The sequence below is a fragment of the Charadrius vociferus genome, unplaced genomic scaffold, assembly GCF_000708025.1.
Source record: "Charadrius vociferus isolate BGI_N301 unplaced genomic scaffold, ASM70802v2 scaffold532, whole genome shotgun sequence".
NCBI classification, from domain to species: domain Eukaryota; kingdom Metazoa; phylum Chordata; class Aves; order Charadriiformes; family Charadriidae; genus Charadrius; species Charadrius vociferus.
Genome location: NW_009647271.1, coordinates 477,187 through 495,056, shown reverse-complemented (window position 1 = coordinate 495,056; position 17,870 = coordinate 477,187). Strand labels below are relative to the sequence as shown.

The 17,870-nt window shown below is 55.1% G+C and overlaps 1 protein-coding gene across 1 annotated transcript in view; it reads right to left on the bottom strand.

The window, feature by feature from the left end:
• NTN1 (netrin 1) overlaps nucleotides 1-17,870 on the bottom strand; it is a 55,140-nt gene that overhangs the window by 16,837 nt on the left and 20,433 nt on the right. Inside the window, exon 3 of the mRNA XM_009880008.1 lies at nucleotides 15,619-15,672. Within this exon, the coding sequence (XP_009878310.1) occupies nucleotides 15,619-15,672 (54 nt within the window). The remainder of the gene's footprint in view (nucleotides 1-15,618; nucleotides 15,673-17,870) is intronic.

Sequence of the window (17,870 nt, the reverse complement as noted above, 5' to 3'; positions counted from 1 at the left end):
CCCCCCCGCCGGGTCCCCCGGGGTTGGCGGCCACCGGCCGTTTCCCCACGAGAAAACACAAACTTTCCGCGTTTCCCGGATAAACAGAGCGGGGAAGGGAGGCGGGAAGAGGCGGGTGGCGCGACTTGTTGGCAGAGGGCTGGGAGCAGGTGGCGGGCGGCTGTTTCGTGTCCATCGCAGCTTAGTAAAATGTGTCAGCGTAGCATTCAGCAGCTTTGCAGCTCAGCCCATCCCCTTGATATAACTAATTCTCTGGCTGAGCAAAGAGTTTTCACAGCTAAACACCTTCTTTGTTTTTTCTTTTTTTTTTTTTTTTTTTTTCCTAAAATCACATATTTTTTTAAAAAATTCTTAATTTTGGGGGTTGTTTGAGCAGGGCTGGGGCTGCTAGCGTTAAGACTGAAAGCTGCGGGAAGCTGGAGCCCCGGTCACCCCCTGTTTTGCTAACGCACCCCACTTCTGCCGGAGCGCCGATGCTTTTGGGGGTGGGCAGGATGGAGGTGGTGGCAGCCGGAGCTTGGGGCGCTGAGTGGCGGTCCCGAGAAGATGCCGCGTGAAACCGCGTCTTGCTGCGCTTGCAGTTCCGAAACGAGCTTTAAGCCTCTGCGAAAGCCACATGTCGGTAACGGAAATTAAAGGCCCCTTGATTCTGACATGATAGAACGATTAAAGCCACATTTCTTGGCCTGGGTACATAACTGGAAATGCAGATATAAGGCTTAGATCCCCAAGGGGATTCTGATTTCTAATCCCAATTTATGCAGCTAAATTCCTATTGATTTCCCCCAGGTAGGGCCCTAAATACCTTTATGGGCTGAGATCCAGAGCGGAGGTGTCGTGGCTTACAAGGGGAGACTCAGCCTTGACAGTTTGGCCTCAACATTTCAGCAGGTTGAGGTGCTTGCCCGCTTTCCCTCTGCGGGGTCCCGAGGGGCTGCGCTTCTTGCCGGGGCTCTGCGGGTGGGGGTCCGGGTCTCCCCATCTCCCCTTTGCACCGGGTGGCATGTGCAACCAGCCTGAGCAGCAAAGTGAAGGTGCAGGTCCGAATGTCAGATCTTGAATCTGTGAGCACATCCCTGGAGAGAGAGGGGCTGAGAAAAGGGATTGGGGGGTCTGCCTGGGGTCCCAGATACACCTCACAGCTGGCCAGTTTGGATCAATGGGGATGTTTTGATCTCCTCCCATGCAAGGAGACCATGGTGATGAAGAGCTTTCACCTCCTTTCCTTTTCCCCTTCCTCCCAAGCATTATTGGTCACAAATCCTCCACTGGGCACTGCTCAAGGGCTGCAGCATCTCTGCACGGAGCCGGGGCATGAGCTGCCCCCTGCGATGGGGCTGTGGGAGAGGGCAGCGGGGACCGTGGGGGACCGCAGCAGCATCCAGGTCCCCACCAGCTCTGGGCAAAACTGTGCTTGGAAAGGCCAACTCCGGTGCAGAACAGCTAGAGCTCTCCTCTGCAGGTATCCCCGAACCCATGGTCCGCCACTTGCATTGCTGCTTCTTCTGGCTTTCTAACAGCTCCTGAGGTTGCAGGGGGGGCTCTGCCCCCCACCTGAGGGATGTGACTTTTGGCTCAGCTTTGCAAAACCCACACAAGTGCCCACAGGGAGGAAGGTGAATGTCCCGCTGCTGCATTTTTGGGATCTCTGGTATCACAGCGATGCTGAAGATGGACCCAAGCAAACCCTCCCTTTGACAGGAGTAGAGGGATCCCAGCTCTCAGCTGCGGTCCATGCTGAGACTTCACAGCTGAACCAACGCTGCTCTCAAGCGAAGCCCCAGTGTGGGTCCTGTCTGCATCGAGATGTTTCCTGAGCCCATCCAGCAACTACAAAACTATTCCAGGTGCTCCAAAGAACTGCTACAGCCTGTAGTCCTGTGGGATGTACAGGACAACACGTGCATCAGCCACTCCACGGGTCTGCAGAGCTTCATGCTGTCCCGTACCCACAGGGCTGTGTGCTCCTCCAAACTGTTCAGACTGCAGAAATAAATCTCCAACCCCCTTACAGGCAGCAACCCAACATCTACAGCTCGTGGTTGGGAGCATGGAGGAAAAGCACACGAAGCAGAAGGGGTACGCTGGGGGGAGCCAGCCTTTGGGGAGGGCAGGGACAGAAACATCGTGTCTCTGCTCTGTGGTTGAGCATGGGCTCAGGTGGGTGCTTGATGTGCCCAAACCGGGCATGAAAACATTGCTGTGAGCCACCTCAAAATACCTCAAAGGCAGTTGGAAGCCACGCTCCCAGGCGACGTAGGGGATAAAATGCGATCCATCTCTGCCCAGCACCAGGACAGGAGACGATGCCCCTGCACCAGGGTTGTCCCACAGCAGTTATCACAGGAATGCAGTTGGCTCTTGGGCTTCTGGATGTTTCCCCAGATGACCATGAAATCCTGCTTCGCTTCCCATAGCGCTGAAGCTGCCCCTCGCTTCCATCCCAAAGGATTATTTTAACATCGCCATCAGTTTCAGTGAATGACTGTTAGAGTAATTTTGGAGAGTGCCAGCTCTGCTGTCCAAACGAGCTTCTACCTCCTGACCCTTGCTGACCACACGTCCTGAGGGAGGGGATGTTTCGGAGTAGCCGTCTCCTTGCACAGGGAGCATGGACGGGCTTCTCCCTGCGGGATGAGCAGCGGGGGCTGCGATGCATGTGGCTTGCAAGAGCGCACATCGACTGCGAGGGATTGATGCTGTAATTTAATTTGGGCTTGACTCCAGCGGGAGTCTTTGTCTCCGAGCAGGCTTCTTTAATACAAAAGCAAGCTTAAGGCAGAGAATGCCTCCCAGGTTAGTCACTGCAGCAGCAGGATCGCTTCTCCTGCACACCCGGCAGCCTCCCTTCCCTGCTCTGGCGGTTGAACGGAGCAGGGGAGTCCGTTATGACTAAGTTGGCTCTTCTTCCCCCGACCTGGCGATGACCCAGCTATTGAGCGTGATGCCCTTTGCAAATATTCCATGCAGATTAGCGTTCTTCGTTTTGGGGCTGGCTGCAGGACAGCCGGTGCCTCTGGCTGGGTGGCCTTGGCCGTCTCTCCAGCATGGTTGGGAACAGGTTTGGGGAGGCACGTGATTTGCAAGCCTTGGACCTGGGCTGAGCTGGGACTGGGCTGCTCAAGTCATACATGTTGTGTGATCTGCAAAATGGTGCCCCAGGCTTGAAACGGTCCCTTGCGCAGCCTGTGGAGGGGCATCCCGAGGGCCCGGGTCTGCTCCCAGAGGGTGGGTGCAAAGTCCTGGTGCAAAGCAAGCCTCTGGTGTGTGGCTGCAGTTAACCACGTGGCCGTGGGACTTTGTTGTCTGTCTTTGGTCACCTCCTAAGCTGGCCCAAGGCAGTTGGCCTCAGAGCATCGTTCCCCACAGCGTGCCCTGGGAAAAGGTATTTGTCCCATCAGTCGAGACTCAGCCCCATCAGCTGCTGGGACAGCCTTGGAGAGAGGGGATGAGACCCGTCTGCTCTACCTGTAAAGGCAGAGCTGCTCAGGCACCAGACCAGAAGATCTGGTCTCCAAAGCAGTCTCAGGAGCGCTTTGCACCAGCACACGTGCATATTGGGCACTGAGGTCAGCAACGCCTCATAACGAACGGGGACCTGCGCCAGCCCGTCTGGGCAGGGAAAGTGCGGTGAGTTATTTTCACCTTTTTTTTTTTTTTTGGTTCTCTGTAGCCCCTCACGCTTCCCTGGGACCTTACTGAAACTCCTGGGACCACCTGGCAGGGGTATCCCGACCCCTGCCCGCAGCTCTGCCTGCAGCCCTGCCTGCCCCATGCCGCACACCGCATCCCGGGCCACCAGCACATCGCCGCCCGCAAAGGGTCCTCACAAGACTGGGTGTTTCAAAGACATCACGAGGCAGCAGCCAGGCTGTTCTGTGCCTGAACTGGGGACTTGTTGCATGGTGCTGGGGGGGAAAGACGGCTGAAACCCACCCGTGGTCCAGGCCAGGCAGCCCCCGGCAAAGGGGGAGCCAGGTCCGCAGCCCCGCAGGCATCTCCAGCCAGGATAACTGCCATTAACCTCTCCCTTGGAACAAGAAGGTGCAAATGAGCCCACAGTAGCCTCCTTTCTTCTGGCTGAACAAGATTGATTGAAAAACAAATTGGCACAAATAAAGCATGTAATTAGATTAAAGCCTCTCGCCTGGAGCGGGCGGAAAGCAGCGGCAGCGGCTGGGCTATTCGCGGGAGCCCACAGCCCCTTCCCACCTCCGCAGCATCCAGCACGGCTCAGGGTTGAGGGGTGACTGGCACCGTTCCTTCCTCGCCACCAGCACCCCGCAGGATGCAGCCAGAGTAGCCCACCACCTCTGGGGACTTGCCCTTGCTGGGGCCACTCATGCTCGGCCACCGTGTTTCGAGCCGTGACCCACTGCAGCATCCCGGCAGGTGGGTCCAAGCACAGTTCAGATGCTGCCGGGGCACACACGTAGGCTGTTTGGTCCAGCCTTGGGACCCCTGGGTGCTGCCACCCCCAGACATCACCCGAGCCCCGCTGCAGGTCGGGACGAGTTTTCTCCCTGCTTCTTTAGCTGCCTGCTGCCAGTTTTGGGGTGGGAGGGAATGGGCCTGAGCAATTTTTGGTGTTTTGGGACATGGGTGCCCACAGCAGCTATGGCTTCATGAGCATCCCAGAGTTTCCCAGGGAGCGAGCAGGCAGGCTACGGCCATCAGTGACACAGCGGGGACAGCCCAGCTGCGCCACACACTAAAGCACTGGAAAACATCGCACGAACATGAGAGATTTATGGCACATCCACCCTGCACCCTCCTCGCCCCTCTCCCAGGAGCAGCCGGGGCTGGCAACACGTTTCTTACCCGCTCCCCGCAGGAGCAAACCCAGCGCTGAGCCCCAGGGGACATGGGGGATGCGGGGTGCCAGCCCTGACAGAGCTTCGTCCCCACCCGGCGCTTCCCCGCTGCAAACATGTCCCCAGCCTGCCACCACTGACGAACTCCAGGGTTGCCGCTCCCAGTGCCCCCGGGGACACAGCCCTGCCGAGAGCCGCAGTCGACATGATTAAATACGTTAATAGGAAACCATCTGTCTTCGGGAGCGTTGGCCACCCTATAAATTCCCGGCCTGACAGCAGCTTCCCCGGCTGAGCGGGCGCTGCGTGGGACGTGGGGGCAGGATGTAACCAGAGCCGGGGCAAATCAGACTTTCCACTCTGGGGGAAACACAGCGACGGAGAGCTGGTGCGGGGGGCAAGCGCTCTCTTCTGCCAAGGGGAAGCAGCATCTGGAAATGTCCCAGGAAGGGGAAAGAATCAGTTCATTTCACTTTAAAAATCATGGTTATTTTCTTTTCAAGATGGGTTTGACAGTGATGCTGGGCTTGCAAGTCTTGCTCTGAAGCTTGTGGCTTGGCTATGTTGCCCAGGGCTTGTAGGCACCCAGGTCCCCCCAGTGTCAGAAGGACGGTCCCCAAGGTGGCAGCGTCCCAGAGCTGGGGAGGTAGGGATGGAGGGGTGGAGGAACGGAGGGAGGTGGAGACGGAAGGATGCAGGGATGAACAGATATTGGGGATGCAAGGAAGCCCTGCGATGGGATTATAAGAGCACGATGGAGTTGTGCGTGAAGCCTATCTGCATTTCATCAGAAGTTTTGTGAGGGTTTTTTTGCTGGGTATTTTTTTTTTTTTCCACAGACTTTCTGAAATATTTTGAAGTGATGAGAAGTTTCCTCACTGGAAGCCCCTCACCCCTATTGTGCTCCCCGCCATTCACTGTGGATCACCATGAGAGACCTCTTTTCATGAGGGAGCTGGATGCTGCGGCCGATCAATCAGTCAATCAATCACGCAGTCAATCCATCACCTTGCTTACAGCTTGAGACAGGCAAGAGAATACCCGTGCAGGGCTGAATTAATTACCCATTTGGATGAGTACAAAGCTGGAGACCTCCAGACTGAGCTCAGATTTACACCAAGGTGACTGAAATGAGAATTTCTCCTCCTGATTGTACCACAGGCAGCTGTGGAGACCTTTATTCCCAGCCTGCAGGATGCTCCTGGCTCTCCACAGAGCTTGGTCTCAGTGTTAGTGCTTCCTTGGAGTGAAGAACTGTGATTTTTCTCTCCATCAGTGCAAAGTTCCCGCTGGCCATGCCCCATCCCCAGCTCAGGGAGCATCCTCAGCACGACAGAGCAGGCACGGGCTGCTGAGCCCCTCCAGATGTGTGAGCACCAACACAAGTGTGCACACACATCCGCACGCTCCTTTTCATTGAATATCAGTGCTGGCTGATTACCAAGACACATTGCTACTTCAAAGCCAAAAATACCTAAGGCTAGCTGGCACTCTGCGTGCAATTCTACAGAGTTAAAACTTTGTGATTTCCTTTGGTGGTCTGAAGGCAAATCGAGCATAAAATCAGACACCTCCTCAGGCTTCTCCTCCTCGATACATAGTCAATACAATGTCTTTTGATAGTCAAATTTACAAGGTGCTATGTAAGTTGGTTTTTTTGGTGGGTTTTTTTTTTTTTTCAGTTTGCCTCTGATAAAGGAGATCTGCCCAAGGATCAGCCTCCCACAGGAGCCTGTGCGCCCTCTGCTCGGTGGAGAGCATCCCTCCCACCACCGGGCAGGGGGAGCACCCTGGAGCGCAGAGCACCCATCCGGGCCAGCTGCCCCAGGGGCTGGCAGGAGGCTGGAGGAGGCTGGGTGGCTGTGCTGTGCCCAGCAGCTGAGGCTCGTAGCCAGCCCAGGCGAGCAGAGACCCGGACCTGCTGGGGTGACCATGCTTGGGGCTGCCCGTCTGAGATTTGGGAGGGTTGCAACGTTCCATGCATGTTGGCGGGGTTGGTTTGGGACCACCTCTAAGGCAAAACCACGGCACAGGGGGAAGGTTCCAACCCAACCATCACCCCATGGGTGGCTAAGGCCATAGGAGGCAGGAGGTGACGGGGTTTCAAGGGACATCTCCCCTGCCCCTCTGACACAGCCTCTGAGTCTACATTGGCAAGACACCGATGGAGGCTGCCATCCTCCAAACACAACGACCGCGATGCAAACCAGGCACAGAGCTGCCCCCTTCCCTCCCTGCTTGGTCAGTGCTCTGGAAAGGAGGGAAGACATGAACTTCAGCTTTCTCCACCCCTCCAAGAGCCATGCTCACATGCCTGTGCCCAAGCACTGAGTCATGAGCCAGGATCTCACTGGCCAAGCCAAAGGTGCCCGTTGCCCCTGTGGGTCTAACACTGGGGAGAGATTTGCCACTGACTTCACCCAGGGATGGAGCTGGTCCAGCAGTTTAGATAAGCATTCAGGAAGGGGTCAGGGAGCAGCGGTTTGGCCCCGTGTCCTGTCCTGACCAGAGGCGCTGCACAATGCCAGCGACTTGTCCCCACGCTGTCATTTTCCAAGCAAGCGTCGCACCCCTCGCAGATGTTCTGGAGGCAGCTGGCGGCTCACATGACGTTGACTCCTTGTTTCCAGCTGCTGTAGCTCATTAAAAGGAGCTACGGTACATTTAATCCTTTCCTAATGTCACTTTTCCCTTGAAGCTGTTGCGGCAGTGATGATCACAGCGTTGATGTGATTGTGAGCAGGGGGAGACAGTGGTCCACAGCCTCTGCTTGGGAGTGGAGGAGATGTGGAGCCGAAAAGACCACGTTCCCATAGGGGTGCACAGGTACAAGCTGGCCGGGAGGCTGGAAATAAGGAGGTAGCCCCCAGCTGCCCGAGCCATGAAATTCCAGCTGAGCTCCCCTACCTGTGGCGGGAACCAGGGATTTATCTCATCTTCTAACAGCGTCTGGTGAAGTTTTGCTGGGGTGATGTGAATGCCAGTGGCATCCGACCCTGAGGGACCCCGCAGGTCCCTTTTCCTCCATGTCCATCTATGAGGATGGCTTCGAGCCGCCCTCTGAGATCTGCATTTTGCTCTTCTGCTGTGGGACGGACAAGCACCGTTCCTTGCTGCACACCCCTGTGATTGCCCCCAGGGTGATGGGGTGTACCTGGGAGCAGGGGACTTTCCAAGGGTGGCCTTGCACTGCCCCGTTTCATCTAGGCATAGGCAGGCAAAAATTAAAGCCTTTTGCCCTTCAGGCAAAAGGAAAACAAACCCTCTGTAGGGCAGGACCACTCTGACTACCAACAAATGATGCTGGGACAGGAGCACCAACTAATCAGGGAGGCCAGTTTTCCTCATTCTTGGCTCTTGGTGGAGGATTCTGGCTAAGGCTTGGAAATTTTACCCCAAAGTCCAAGCCTGTAAGCAGTAAAAAGTCAGCCGCAGCCTGGGAAGGATGCGTAGCCTCCAGCTCTGCCAGGGGACAGGATGGGAAGGCACCAGAGGGGCTCCCAAATGTGGGACAGGGCGGCGGGGGTCCAGGAGGTTGCAGGGGGAGGTTTGCATGTGCACAGGGAAGGAGTGGGTGACGTTGGGGCAGCGAATTGTCCCAAATGCTCCCGACGGTACATCACATGGTGGTGGGGGCTCAGCACTGCGACGGCACCAGGGGCCACCCAACCATGCAGGATGGATGGCGAGCCCTCCCCCCAGGGAACGAATGTTTTCAAGTGGATGTTTTCTACTATTTCCTACAAAGTTTCTATTTTCCCGGACTGAAGCCATAACCTTTGCATGTGTTTTTTCCAAGTGGATACAGAATCAGGAACAGTCTTGAAAGGCTCGCACAGCCCGTGGGATTGGGATTTTTTTGTTTGGTGGGGTTATTTTGTTTGTTTTTCCTCGAGACTATTCCAGATTGTTCCAGAGCAGAGACCTGACTGCCCACCTCCCTTCTCCGAGCTGCTTCTGGAAGGTATTAATCATCCTGGCATCCCACGGCATGCATCCACCTCTGCGCGGGGTTGCCTCCGCACTCCGGGAAAGCTGCAACCTGCGGCCAAGCTGCTTCGGGTGAGTGCACATCCGAGGGAGCCCCGGGGATCGATAAGAGTGGAGTTTTTTTCCCTTTTCTGCACTTCCATCCAGGCTCTTCCTCGCCAGCCAGGAACAAAAGGGCCCAGGCAACACCTTGAGCCCAAATGACTTGTGGAAAGTCCAGATCTGGTTTTGAAACTGCGGAAGCCAATTTCCAGGGGAAAACCATGCGAAGTTGTATCAATCCAATCACCTGTTTTTATTTAAGCCTCCTAGCTGAAATCATCCACCTAAGATAATCATTTCCAAGCCAATCTGGATTCGATTCAGATAAGATGATGACTGACTGGCAGGTTTGTAAACCTTTTCCCCTCACTGTTATTTTTTTTCCCCCCTTTCACTGTGGCTCCTTCTACATCTCTGAACAGGACCAGAAAAGGATGGGGTGGTAGCAAAAGCTTTCCTCGCCTGGCCATGAAAATGCGAAGGACCCCCCTCCTCATCCTCCAGTCTCCCGGCATGGGAGAGCATGAATGCATTTCATCTAAACAATTCAGTTTTGGACCATTTCTCCAAATTAATTCTGACCTCTGAGAGCTAAGCGGAGCCAGGCAAGGCCCCCCCATGCCAAAGTCGACATTGTTCCACTTTTTGTACCAAGGCCGGTTTTGGCCCATGCTCTTTTGAAATTTACCCCTCGTTGACTGAGAGCGGTGGTGACGCTAACGCGGCTCTTGGCGAGGAGGGCGCTTTGTGTCCTGCGTAGCTACGAGCAAAGGAAATAAAGCAACATCTCTCCCAGAACTGGCCGCACCCAAAGTCTCCCACTAATTTCTTTCTCCGTCTCTATAACCCTTTTGCTCCCATATCATGGGAGCTCTGGCTTGCAGACAGGCCAGTTTAAGGGTTTGCCAGGAAAACACCATGAATTTCAGCTGCAGGGTGGTGGTGGGAGCTGAGTGATGCTGAGACTCAGGACCGCGTGAAGCTCCCCGCCAAGGGGAAGGGATGAAATATGGAGGGTTCAAGCTCCCTGGACAAAATGGTGCTTAAAAAGTCCAATAAAAATCACTGTGAGAAGAATTATGATCGGATGCCGGGCCCATCAGATTGCTCAGCTTGGCTCAGCCTCCGCTGGGCTTTCACAGGGAGGCGGCGTGAGCAGCTCCTGGTGAGATGGATTGGTCCCCGGTCACCCCTCTGGGCAGAAGCGGGGAGATCTGGCCCTCCAGCGATGCAGGGATCCAAGAGATGCTGTAGAGTCATTTCTCATGGCTCACAGGCTGTCAGGACACCCGGCTCGCTCCCAGCCCATGGATAACCCTCTCCCAGCCTCCAGTGAGGGGTCCCTTTACAGAAGGGAGGTCTCTAACCGTGCTGAGATGTTCTCAGTTACGCAAATGCGGTTGGGGTTGGGCAGATCCCTAAATAACCCTTCTCCCCGCGACACGGATGCAGAGTTATGGGTCTCACTGCTTTCCCTGACGGGGCTGTGTGCTGCCAGGATGTGCAAGGGCTCGGGACTGGAGGCTGCAACCCTGCCAGCAGCACCAGGGTGAGATGGTCCCTTCATAGCAAGGCTGGAAATTGTTGCAGACACCTACCCAAGTCCTTAGTCAAAGGTGAGGGGCACGTCCTGGCCAATGCTTGTCTGATCCCTACAGTCATCCCTATCAGTGCTCACCCAGGCAGATGGATGGGTGGCAGGGAGCACCTAGCTGTCCCCACCAGCTGCTCTTCACCAAAGTGTCCACGTTCGGTGCCTAAAATAGGCTGCACACCCCCTTGTCCTGCTCAAGGGTCCCATGCAGGCTCTATGCTTTTGCTGCGCTCACCCTGGTCCTGCTTGCTGGCCAGCCGAGGAGCCACGGGGGCAAATAGCCCAGCACCAGCCCACCCGGCACAGTGCCTGGCGCCAAGCTGGTGGCTGTGACTCGCAGCCCGGGTCTGCCACGGGTCACACTGCCACAGCGCATCAGCTCAGGGCAGGCGCCGGCGAGGGCTGTGGCCAATCGAGGTGGCATGTGGAATTTGGGATGGCCGAATGCAGCTGCCCCAGTTGGCATTTGCCCAGGACAGTGCAGGGAGTTCACAGAAAGGAGCTGTTTCCCAGGCTGTGTTGGTATCCACATGGAGCACGCTGGTGGGAGATGTGTCACCCTCAAACCAGTCTTCACCAGTGAAGAGTGGGGGCAGCAGGGCTGGGGCTCCGGCAGCTCTTTCCTTTCATCCAGGATGTTGGCTGATGGATGCAGATAAATGCTGCCTCCTCCGAGCCCTCGTCTGCATTCAGCCCCTCTCATGGTCATGCTCTGGGAAGATGCGAGAGGGCACGGGGACTGGCAGGGAAAAGAGTGTGAATAATAGAGAATGTCCTCAGAAAGGCCCTTTTGGACCCATGAAAAGGAATGTGCCCAGATAAACGAGCTCCAAACAGCAGCAAAACAGCACTGAGAGATCCCTGTGGCCAGTTCTAACTTGGGGACACTGCTCAAGTGTCACCTCTTGCCACCAGCTCCAAGGCTGGTAGGTGGCTTAGCAGGGCAAACCGCATGCACAGCTGATCTGAGGGATGTTTCCCACCATGACGATGGGGCAAAGCAATCGTTTACTCACTCCCAAATGCTCCCCACACTCTGCAACCTGACCTCGAGCCAGGGAGGGGATGCCACGAGCCGAGTCCTGCCTCAGGAAAGGGCTGGGGCAGCTGCACGGGGTGGGATGTGCCCCTGGCAAGAAGGAGCCCAAGGAAAGGAGATTCCACCAGGGACGAGGCTCTTGCTGAGAGGTCCCCTGCATGAGTGCCAGAGCTGCTTCTGCTCCCAGGGTCAGCGATGGCGCGAGGAGACCCCAGCGCAGAGACCCTGTACCTCCACACACAACACTTTTTCTCAGGAACCAAGTTCCTTGCAGAAAGGGCTGTGAGAAGCCATCTCACATGTGGCCAGCAAGACCGGGGCAGTGACCTTCCCCCTGCACTTGGCACTGGTGAGGCCTCACCTTGAATACTGTGTTCAGTTTTGGGCCTCTCACTACAAGACAGACACAGAGGTGCTGGAGCATGTCCAGAGAAGGGCAACGGAGCCGTGAGGGGTCTGGAGCACACGTCTGGTGGGGAGCGGCTGAAGGACCTGGGTTTGTTCCGCCTGGAGAAGAGGAGGCTGAGGGGAGACCTTCTCGCTCTCTACAACTCCCTGAAAGGAGGGGGGAGTGAGGGGGGGTCGGTCTCTTCTCCCAAGGAACGGGCGATGGGACAAGAGGAAACAGCCTCAAGTTGCTCCAGGGGAGGTTTAGATCGGATATTAGGAAAAATTTCTTGCCTGAAAGTGTTTTCAAGCATAGGAAGAGGCTGCCCAGGGAAGTGGTTGAATCACCGTCCCTGGAGGGATTTAAAAGATGGGCAGACGTGGCACTTAGGGACATGGTTCGGTGGTGGTTTTGGCAGTGCTGGGTTAACGGCTGGACTTGATGATCTTAAAGGTCTTTTCCAACCTAGACTATTCTATGATTCTATGATCTCTGCATCTCCTCAGCTGCCAAACATCCACATTTGTTGGCAGAGCTTGTGATAAACCCGGTGGCATCGTGGTACCAAAGGTCTGCTCTGCCATCCCTACTGCAGGCTGGGAACAGAGCGGGTTTGGGAGGCTATGGGGGGAGGAACAGACGGATCCTGGTGTGGAGCATAAAATCTCAGTGTTCCCAGGCCACGAGACAGAACATTTAGTCTGCAAGTTCCTGCTAAATAGCAGGAGCCTGTGAAAAATCTGGTATTTAATCTGTTGAGCTTTTGTATTTAAGCAATGCTCGGGTTTATTATTAACTGATGGAGGATGACAGCACCGCCCTGCAGGGCTGCGAGGTCTGAGCAGTGCTCGACTGCCCGCTCAACATGCTCAGTTTGGAAATTGCGATGCCAAGTGCCAAAAGCCCCATCCCCAAAGACCAGTCCGTAAATCTGGCAGGCGAAGATGCTCAATTTAACGTGATGACGCCGTGGAGCAGCAAAGTCCCTGTGGATGGGAGAAACCCACCCTTAAGCATCTAAAATTCTCGCCTAGACCCTGGCCTTCTTTTATAGCAAGGGGTGAAACAGGGAGTTGCAGACATAAATTTACCTCCCACGGAACGAGGTGGGTAGAGGGCAGCCCCCTCTGCCCCATGCATCCGGCCCGTTTAGCTGGCACTGCTGTGACGTACCTACAACATTGCACCAAACTGCAGGGTTGGGATAAATCAAAGTGTTGCGGAGGCTGCAGGAGCTGCCAGCTCTCACCGTGCTCGTGAGAAGGCTCAGGGTGTGCCTGCCCGTCCCAGGGCCTCGGCCAAGGTGGGGACATCCCCACACTGAGTCCTCCTTACAGCCAGGACAAGATGGGAGGTTTAATGGGGGCTTTGGGGAGGAGCTCTCTGTGGCTGAAAGAAGATGGTGAGATGCACTATGGCACGTAATTAAGCTCCTGAGGAGTTGGGAAAGAAGATTTCTCCTGGTGGAAGTGGGTTACAGAGGCTGGTATTGTCAGGAAATAGTGTTGTAAGGAAGAAAAGCGTTGTTCCTGCTTGGCTTCAGGCTAGGTGGGATGGTCTCTGCTCCCAACAGCCCAATACTGCATTGTGATGGACTCACCAAACCACACATCTCATGTTGGCACCTCGTTTATAAGGAAAAGCAGCAAAAGGGCTGATTACCAGCACCTGAGCTGGAAGCATGCTGGCTGGCACGGGTTTTTCAGCGTGTCCTCGTGCTCCTTTCAGCCCTGCAGGTCAGTGGAAGAAGCACAAGAAGCACACACGAAGCAATAGGCAGAAAAAGAGGAGGGCCACAAAGATGATCCGAGGGCTGCAGCATCTCTCCTGCAAGGACAGACTGGGAGAGTTGGGGGTGTTCAGCCTGGAGAAGAGACCTTAGAGCCCCTTCCAGTACCTAAAAGGGGTCTACAGGAAAACTGGGGAGGGACTTTTTACAGGGGCACGTAGTGTCAGGACGAGAGGCAATGGCTTCAAACTGGAAGAAGATATATTTAGATCAGATATTAGGATGGAATTCTTTCCTGTGAGGGTGGTGAGCCCCTGGCGCAGGTTGCCCCGAGAAGCTGTGGCTGCCCCATCCCTGGAGGTGTTCAAGGCCAGGTTGGACGGGGCTTGGAGCAACCTGGGCTGGAGGGAGGGGGGGTTGGAATGAGATGATCTTCAAGATCCCTTCCAACCTAAACCATTCTGTGATTCTATGAAACCTGAGGCTGCAAGATATTTCTTGCTCATACCAGCACAAGACAAGACACTGAAACACAGAGTTGCTGCTATTGTGTTTACAGGCAGCAGAACTTGTCCTTGAATCAGTCCAACAGAAAACCTTGGGCTTCACCTTCCCGTGACACTAGGAACCGAGGACCTTGCCCCTTTACTCCCTGGGTTTCCCATCCCGGGAAGAGCTCCTGAGCACGCAGCAACACCCACAGCCAGTGTGAAAAGCCCTGCCATGGGGCGAGCCTTGGCTCAGAGTTCAATTCAAGGTGACGTCCATCACTTTTAGTACGAAATCCTTGATTTATGAACCCTCCTACACTGCTGAGACAAAAGTAAACAGCCTTTGCACCCCCTGTCCTTCACAGCCGCGGCACTGTTCAAATACCCGGGGAATCTGCAGGCAGTGGGACGGGATAGGTCACCTTTTCCCGGGTCCCTGCGGCTCCTGCTGTCACCCCCTGCTCAGACCCGTCTGACCCCGAGGGAGCTGGGGACAGGAAAGTCCCTCGATGACATGAAGGGAGAGGGTGTAAATCCATCTGAGGATGTAAATCGGGAAGGGAGGATGGCGGGGTGTGGGCGCAGTTGTGGTGGTGGAGATGGGGTGTACAAAGAGACACGTTGAGCCCCGGGTCGGCATGGTACGGGTCACGTTTGGCCAAGGACAAGGGGAGGGCAAATGGGAGGACACACGCAGCGTGATGTGCCAAAGCTTTCTCAGGACGATCCTCTGTCTTGCAGCTTGCATAAATGTGGGCATCCAAGCCCATGGGGGTCACGCTGCTGTCCCCAGGCTGCAGCCGCTGCTGCGGGACCTCCCACTCCAAGCTAAGATGCTTCCCCTGCTCTTACAGTCACCTCTGAGTGAGACACCTCTGAGCACAACTGTCCCCAGCGATGCCACTACCCACAGCCGTGTCCCACCCCAAGGACCCGTAAAGCCGGACACGAGACGCATTGCTGTTAATCTACACAGGTCACATCAGCACCTGAGATTGTTCAGCACAAGAAATGCACGGATCTAGGCAAATCAAAGGAAATGCTCATGTGCAGCAGTAAGCAACACTTAGGTGTTCGGTTCTCTTTTGGGGGATTTTTGATTCTCCAGTCCTCTTCCGACAGAACAAAATCTCAGCTGGACTGTTCTCTTACCCTCTTTGGGCTCTTCTACTTCAGGAGGTAACCACTAAACTTTAATAATCAACCAGTGGCAGTCTTGTCTCCTTACCTCTTTTCCATGAACCATTGGTCTCGCTTTGGGTAACCGCTCATTGCTTATAGATTTAGCACCTCTGGGAAAAATCTTTCTGTATGTTCCCCACGCTCCCATGTGGTCCAAGAAACACCCACCTCTTGGGATGCCGCACACTTGTTTCAAACTCTTGGATATTTTGGGCATAAAAAGAATCCACTTGTCCCAGTACAGGCAACAGAATTAATGTATTAATTTTATGCATTTTTTTTATCTTAAGCAGGCAATTGCTCAAAAGATATTTACCATCAAGATGCTTTAAAAGAAGAGACAACGTACCTGCGGGCTCTTCTGTGCTGCTGGCGGCGGTGGTGGGGGGAGCGGCAGGGATCTCTGCGCAGGACAGCGAAAAGCGGGCAGGAAAGGAGAGGAGATAAAAGAAGGAGGCATTATTCCAGTTCCCAAAGAGCATGGCCCCTGCACGCACCACATTTTCCTTTCCCAACCACGACTACCAGCAAGGACTGTTTCCCAACCATGTCCTCCAGCACGGAGCCTTGCAAGAGCCCCAGAAACCAGCACACCAGGACCATACCCTCTGGGGAGCTGGGCCTCCCAGGAGGGTGTGGGAAAGGGGTTTTTAAACCAAAAATTTTGGCTTGTGGCTAAAAATAAAAGAAGCACGGCTTGGTGATTCCAGGTTGCTCCAGCTAACAGGCTGCAGCCAGCCAGGTAATAGATACGGTGCCACAGCCGGCAATTGCTATGGTGCCCAGACACAGCCGGCTGCCATTCTGGGTCCCAGTGTGTACCCCAGGGTGGGGGATGCTCTCGCAGGGGCTCGGAGGGTGCAGGCAGGGCAGTGCGGCTGCCTGCCATGCAGTGCCCGGCCCCAGTGGGCAACGGGAGAGCTGTCACCTCTCCCTGTCCCGGGGTTGTCCCTCCCTCCCAAGCCCTGTCCCCGTCCATGTCTGAGGCAGCACTGCCTCCATCCTGCTCCTCTTGTGTGAGATCGGATGCAGGTATGGCATCTTTCTGCTGGGATGCGAGTGTTATCTCACATATTTCAAGGAAATGCGAACATAGCTGGTGCCAATGCGATGGTTTTGACTTGGGGCTGGCTGTGTATGCGTAGCTGAAACCACATAATGTTCTGGATCTTCATGCCCAAACCTGACTGTGTTTGTTGATGTGAAGAGGGATGGACTGCAGACAGAGCACGTTTATGGTCCCAACTTTGGCACGACGACCTCTTTTCCCCAGCGCACATACACTGCTCTCATTACCGTACATCTTTGGGGGGCACAGTGTTGTAATTTCTGTGCATCCTTGGGAATGTTGGTGGGGGAACACCCTACCAGTCCATTTTGAAAGTGGAATTTAGGCACGAGCCGGGGGTCAGCATCTGCCTCCTTCTGCTTTTGCTCTCGGGAACCTGCCCGACCGTGGAGGCAGGGTTTGCTGGGGTCGGTCTGCATTGCAGTGGCGGCAGCTCATAGTGGCGCAGCCCAGTTTTTGACCCCAGACTATTTGAGTGGTTCACCCTCGTGCAATCAAACACAGGCACAAGCCCGTGTGAAACACAGGGCGCGTAACCAGGCAGTACATGAACAGCCAGCGCAGCCGCCCCGAAGCTGGCGGTGTGGTGGATGCTCGTGCTTGCCGACACGTCCCACCGGTGTCTTGTTCATTCCCCGTGAGGTCATCTTTGCATGGCTCTAAGTCTTTGAGACAAAGGAAATAGAAGCAGTGGTAAATCAGAGAGTAACTGTGCTCTTGCAGACAAGGTGGGCAGCCCCTTGCCAGCTGCAGTGTACCTGTGCCCTCCCGCGCCAGACGGGAGAGCAGCGAGGGCAGGGATGCAGAGTGAGTGCCCTCCACTACACATCTATAAAATATGTGTGAACTACATGCCCTCCCCACGTAGGATATGCTGACTGACATTTTTCAGGGATGAAAATGTGCTGGTTTGGGTTTTTCTAGGATGAGAGAATTGTGAGTTGCTCATATCCTCACTTTAATTGCTTTAGCATCGGACGTGCAGATCAAACTCCCAACAACTGCACAGCGCCTTGGTAGCCAGGCCAGAGCGTTACTTGAAAAAAACAAAACAAAACACGTTTCAACCGAATCCTGTGGCCCCTTGGAAAGGATGTTTTGCTGTGACACAGAAGTCGGGGGCTCTCACGGGTGCTGGAAGAGCGACTGGGTTGCAGGGCCAGGGCAGGGCAGCCCTGCCAGGCTCACGCCAGCGGGCAGCCTTGAGCACGCCGCTTCGGCAGCTGGCGTGAGCACGGCCCGGCTCCGAACGCCTGGTTGGATCGTTTTGAAATTCCGTGTCTGTCTCTGTTTAGTGCAATGAATCCCAAGGGAGGTGATGCAAGGAACAATTTACCCTCTGATTTACCATGGCCCTGGGGAATGATTAATGATAAACCTTTGCGCATACTTGCTGCAAAGCATACCGGAGCCATGACTGTAGCATCTTGGGGAAACAAGCATCTGGTTTGAGCTCTTGCCGTCCCATTGCGACACGGGGAAGAATGAATCTCAAGTGACCAAAAACCACCCTGGAATGTATGTTTTCTTCA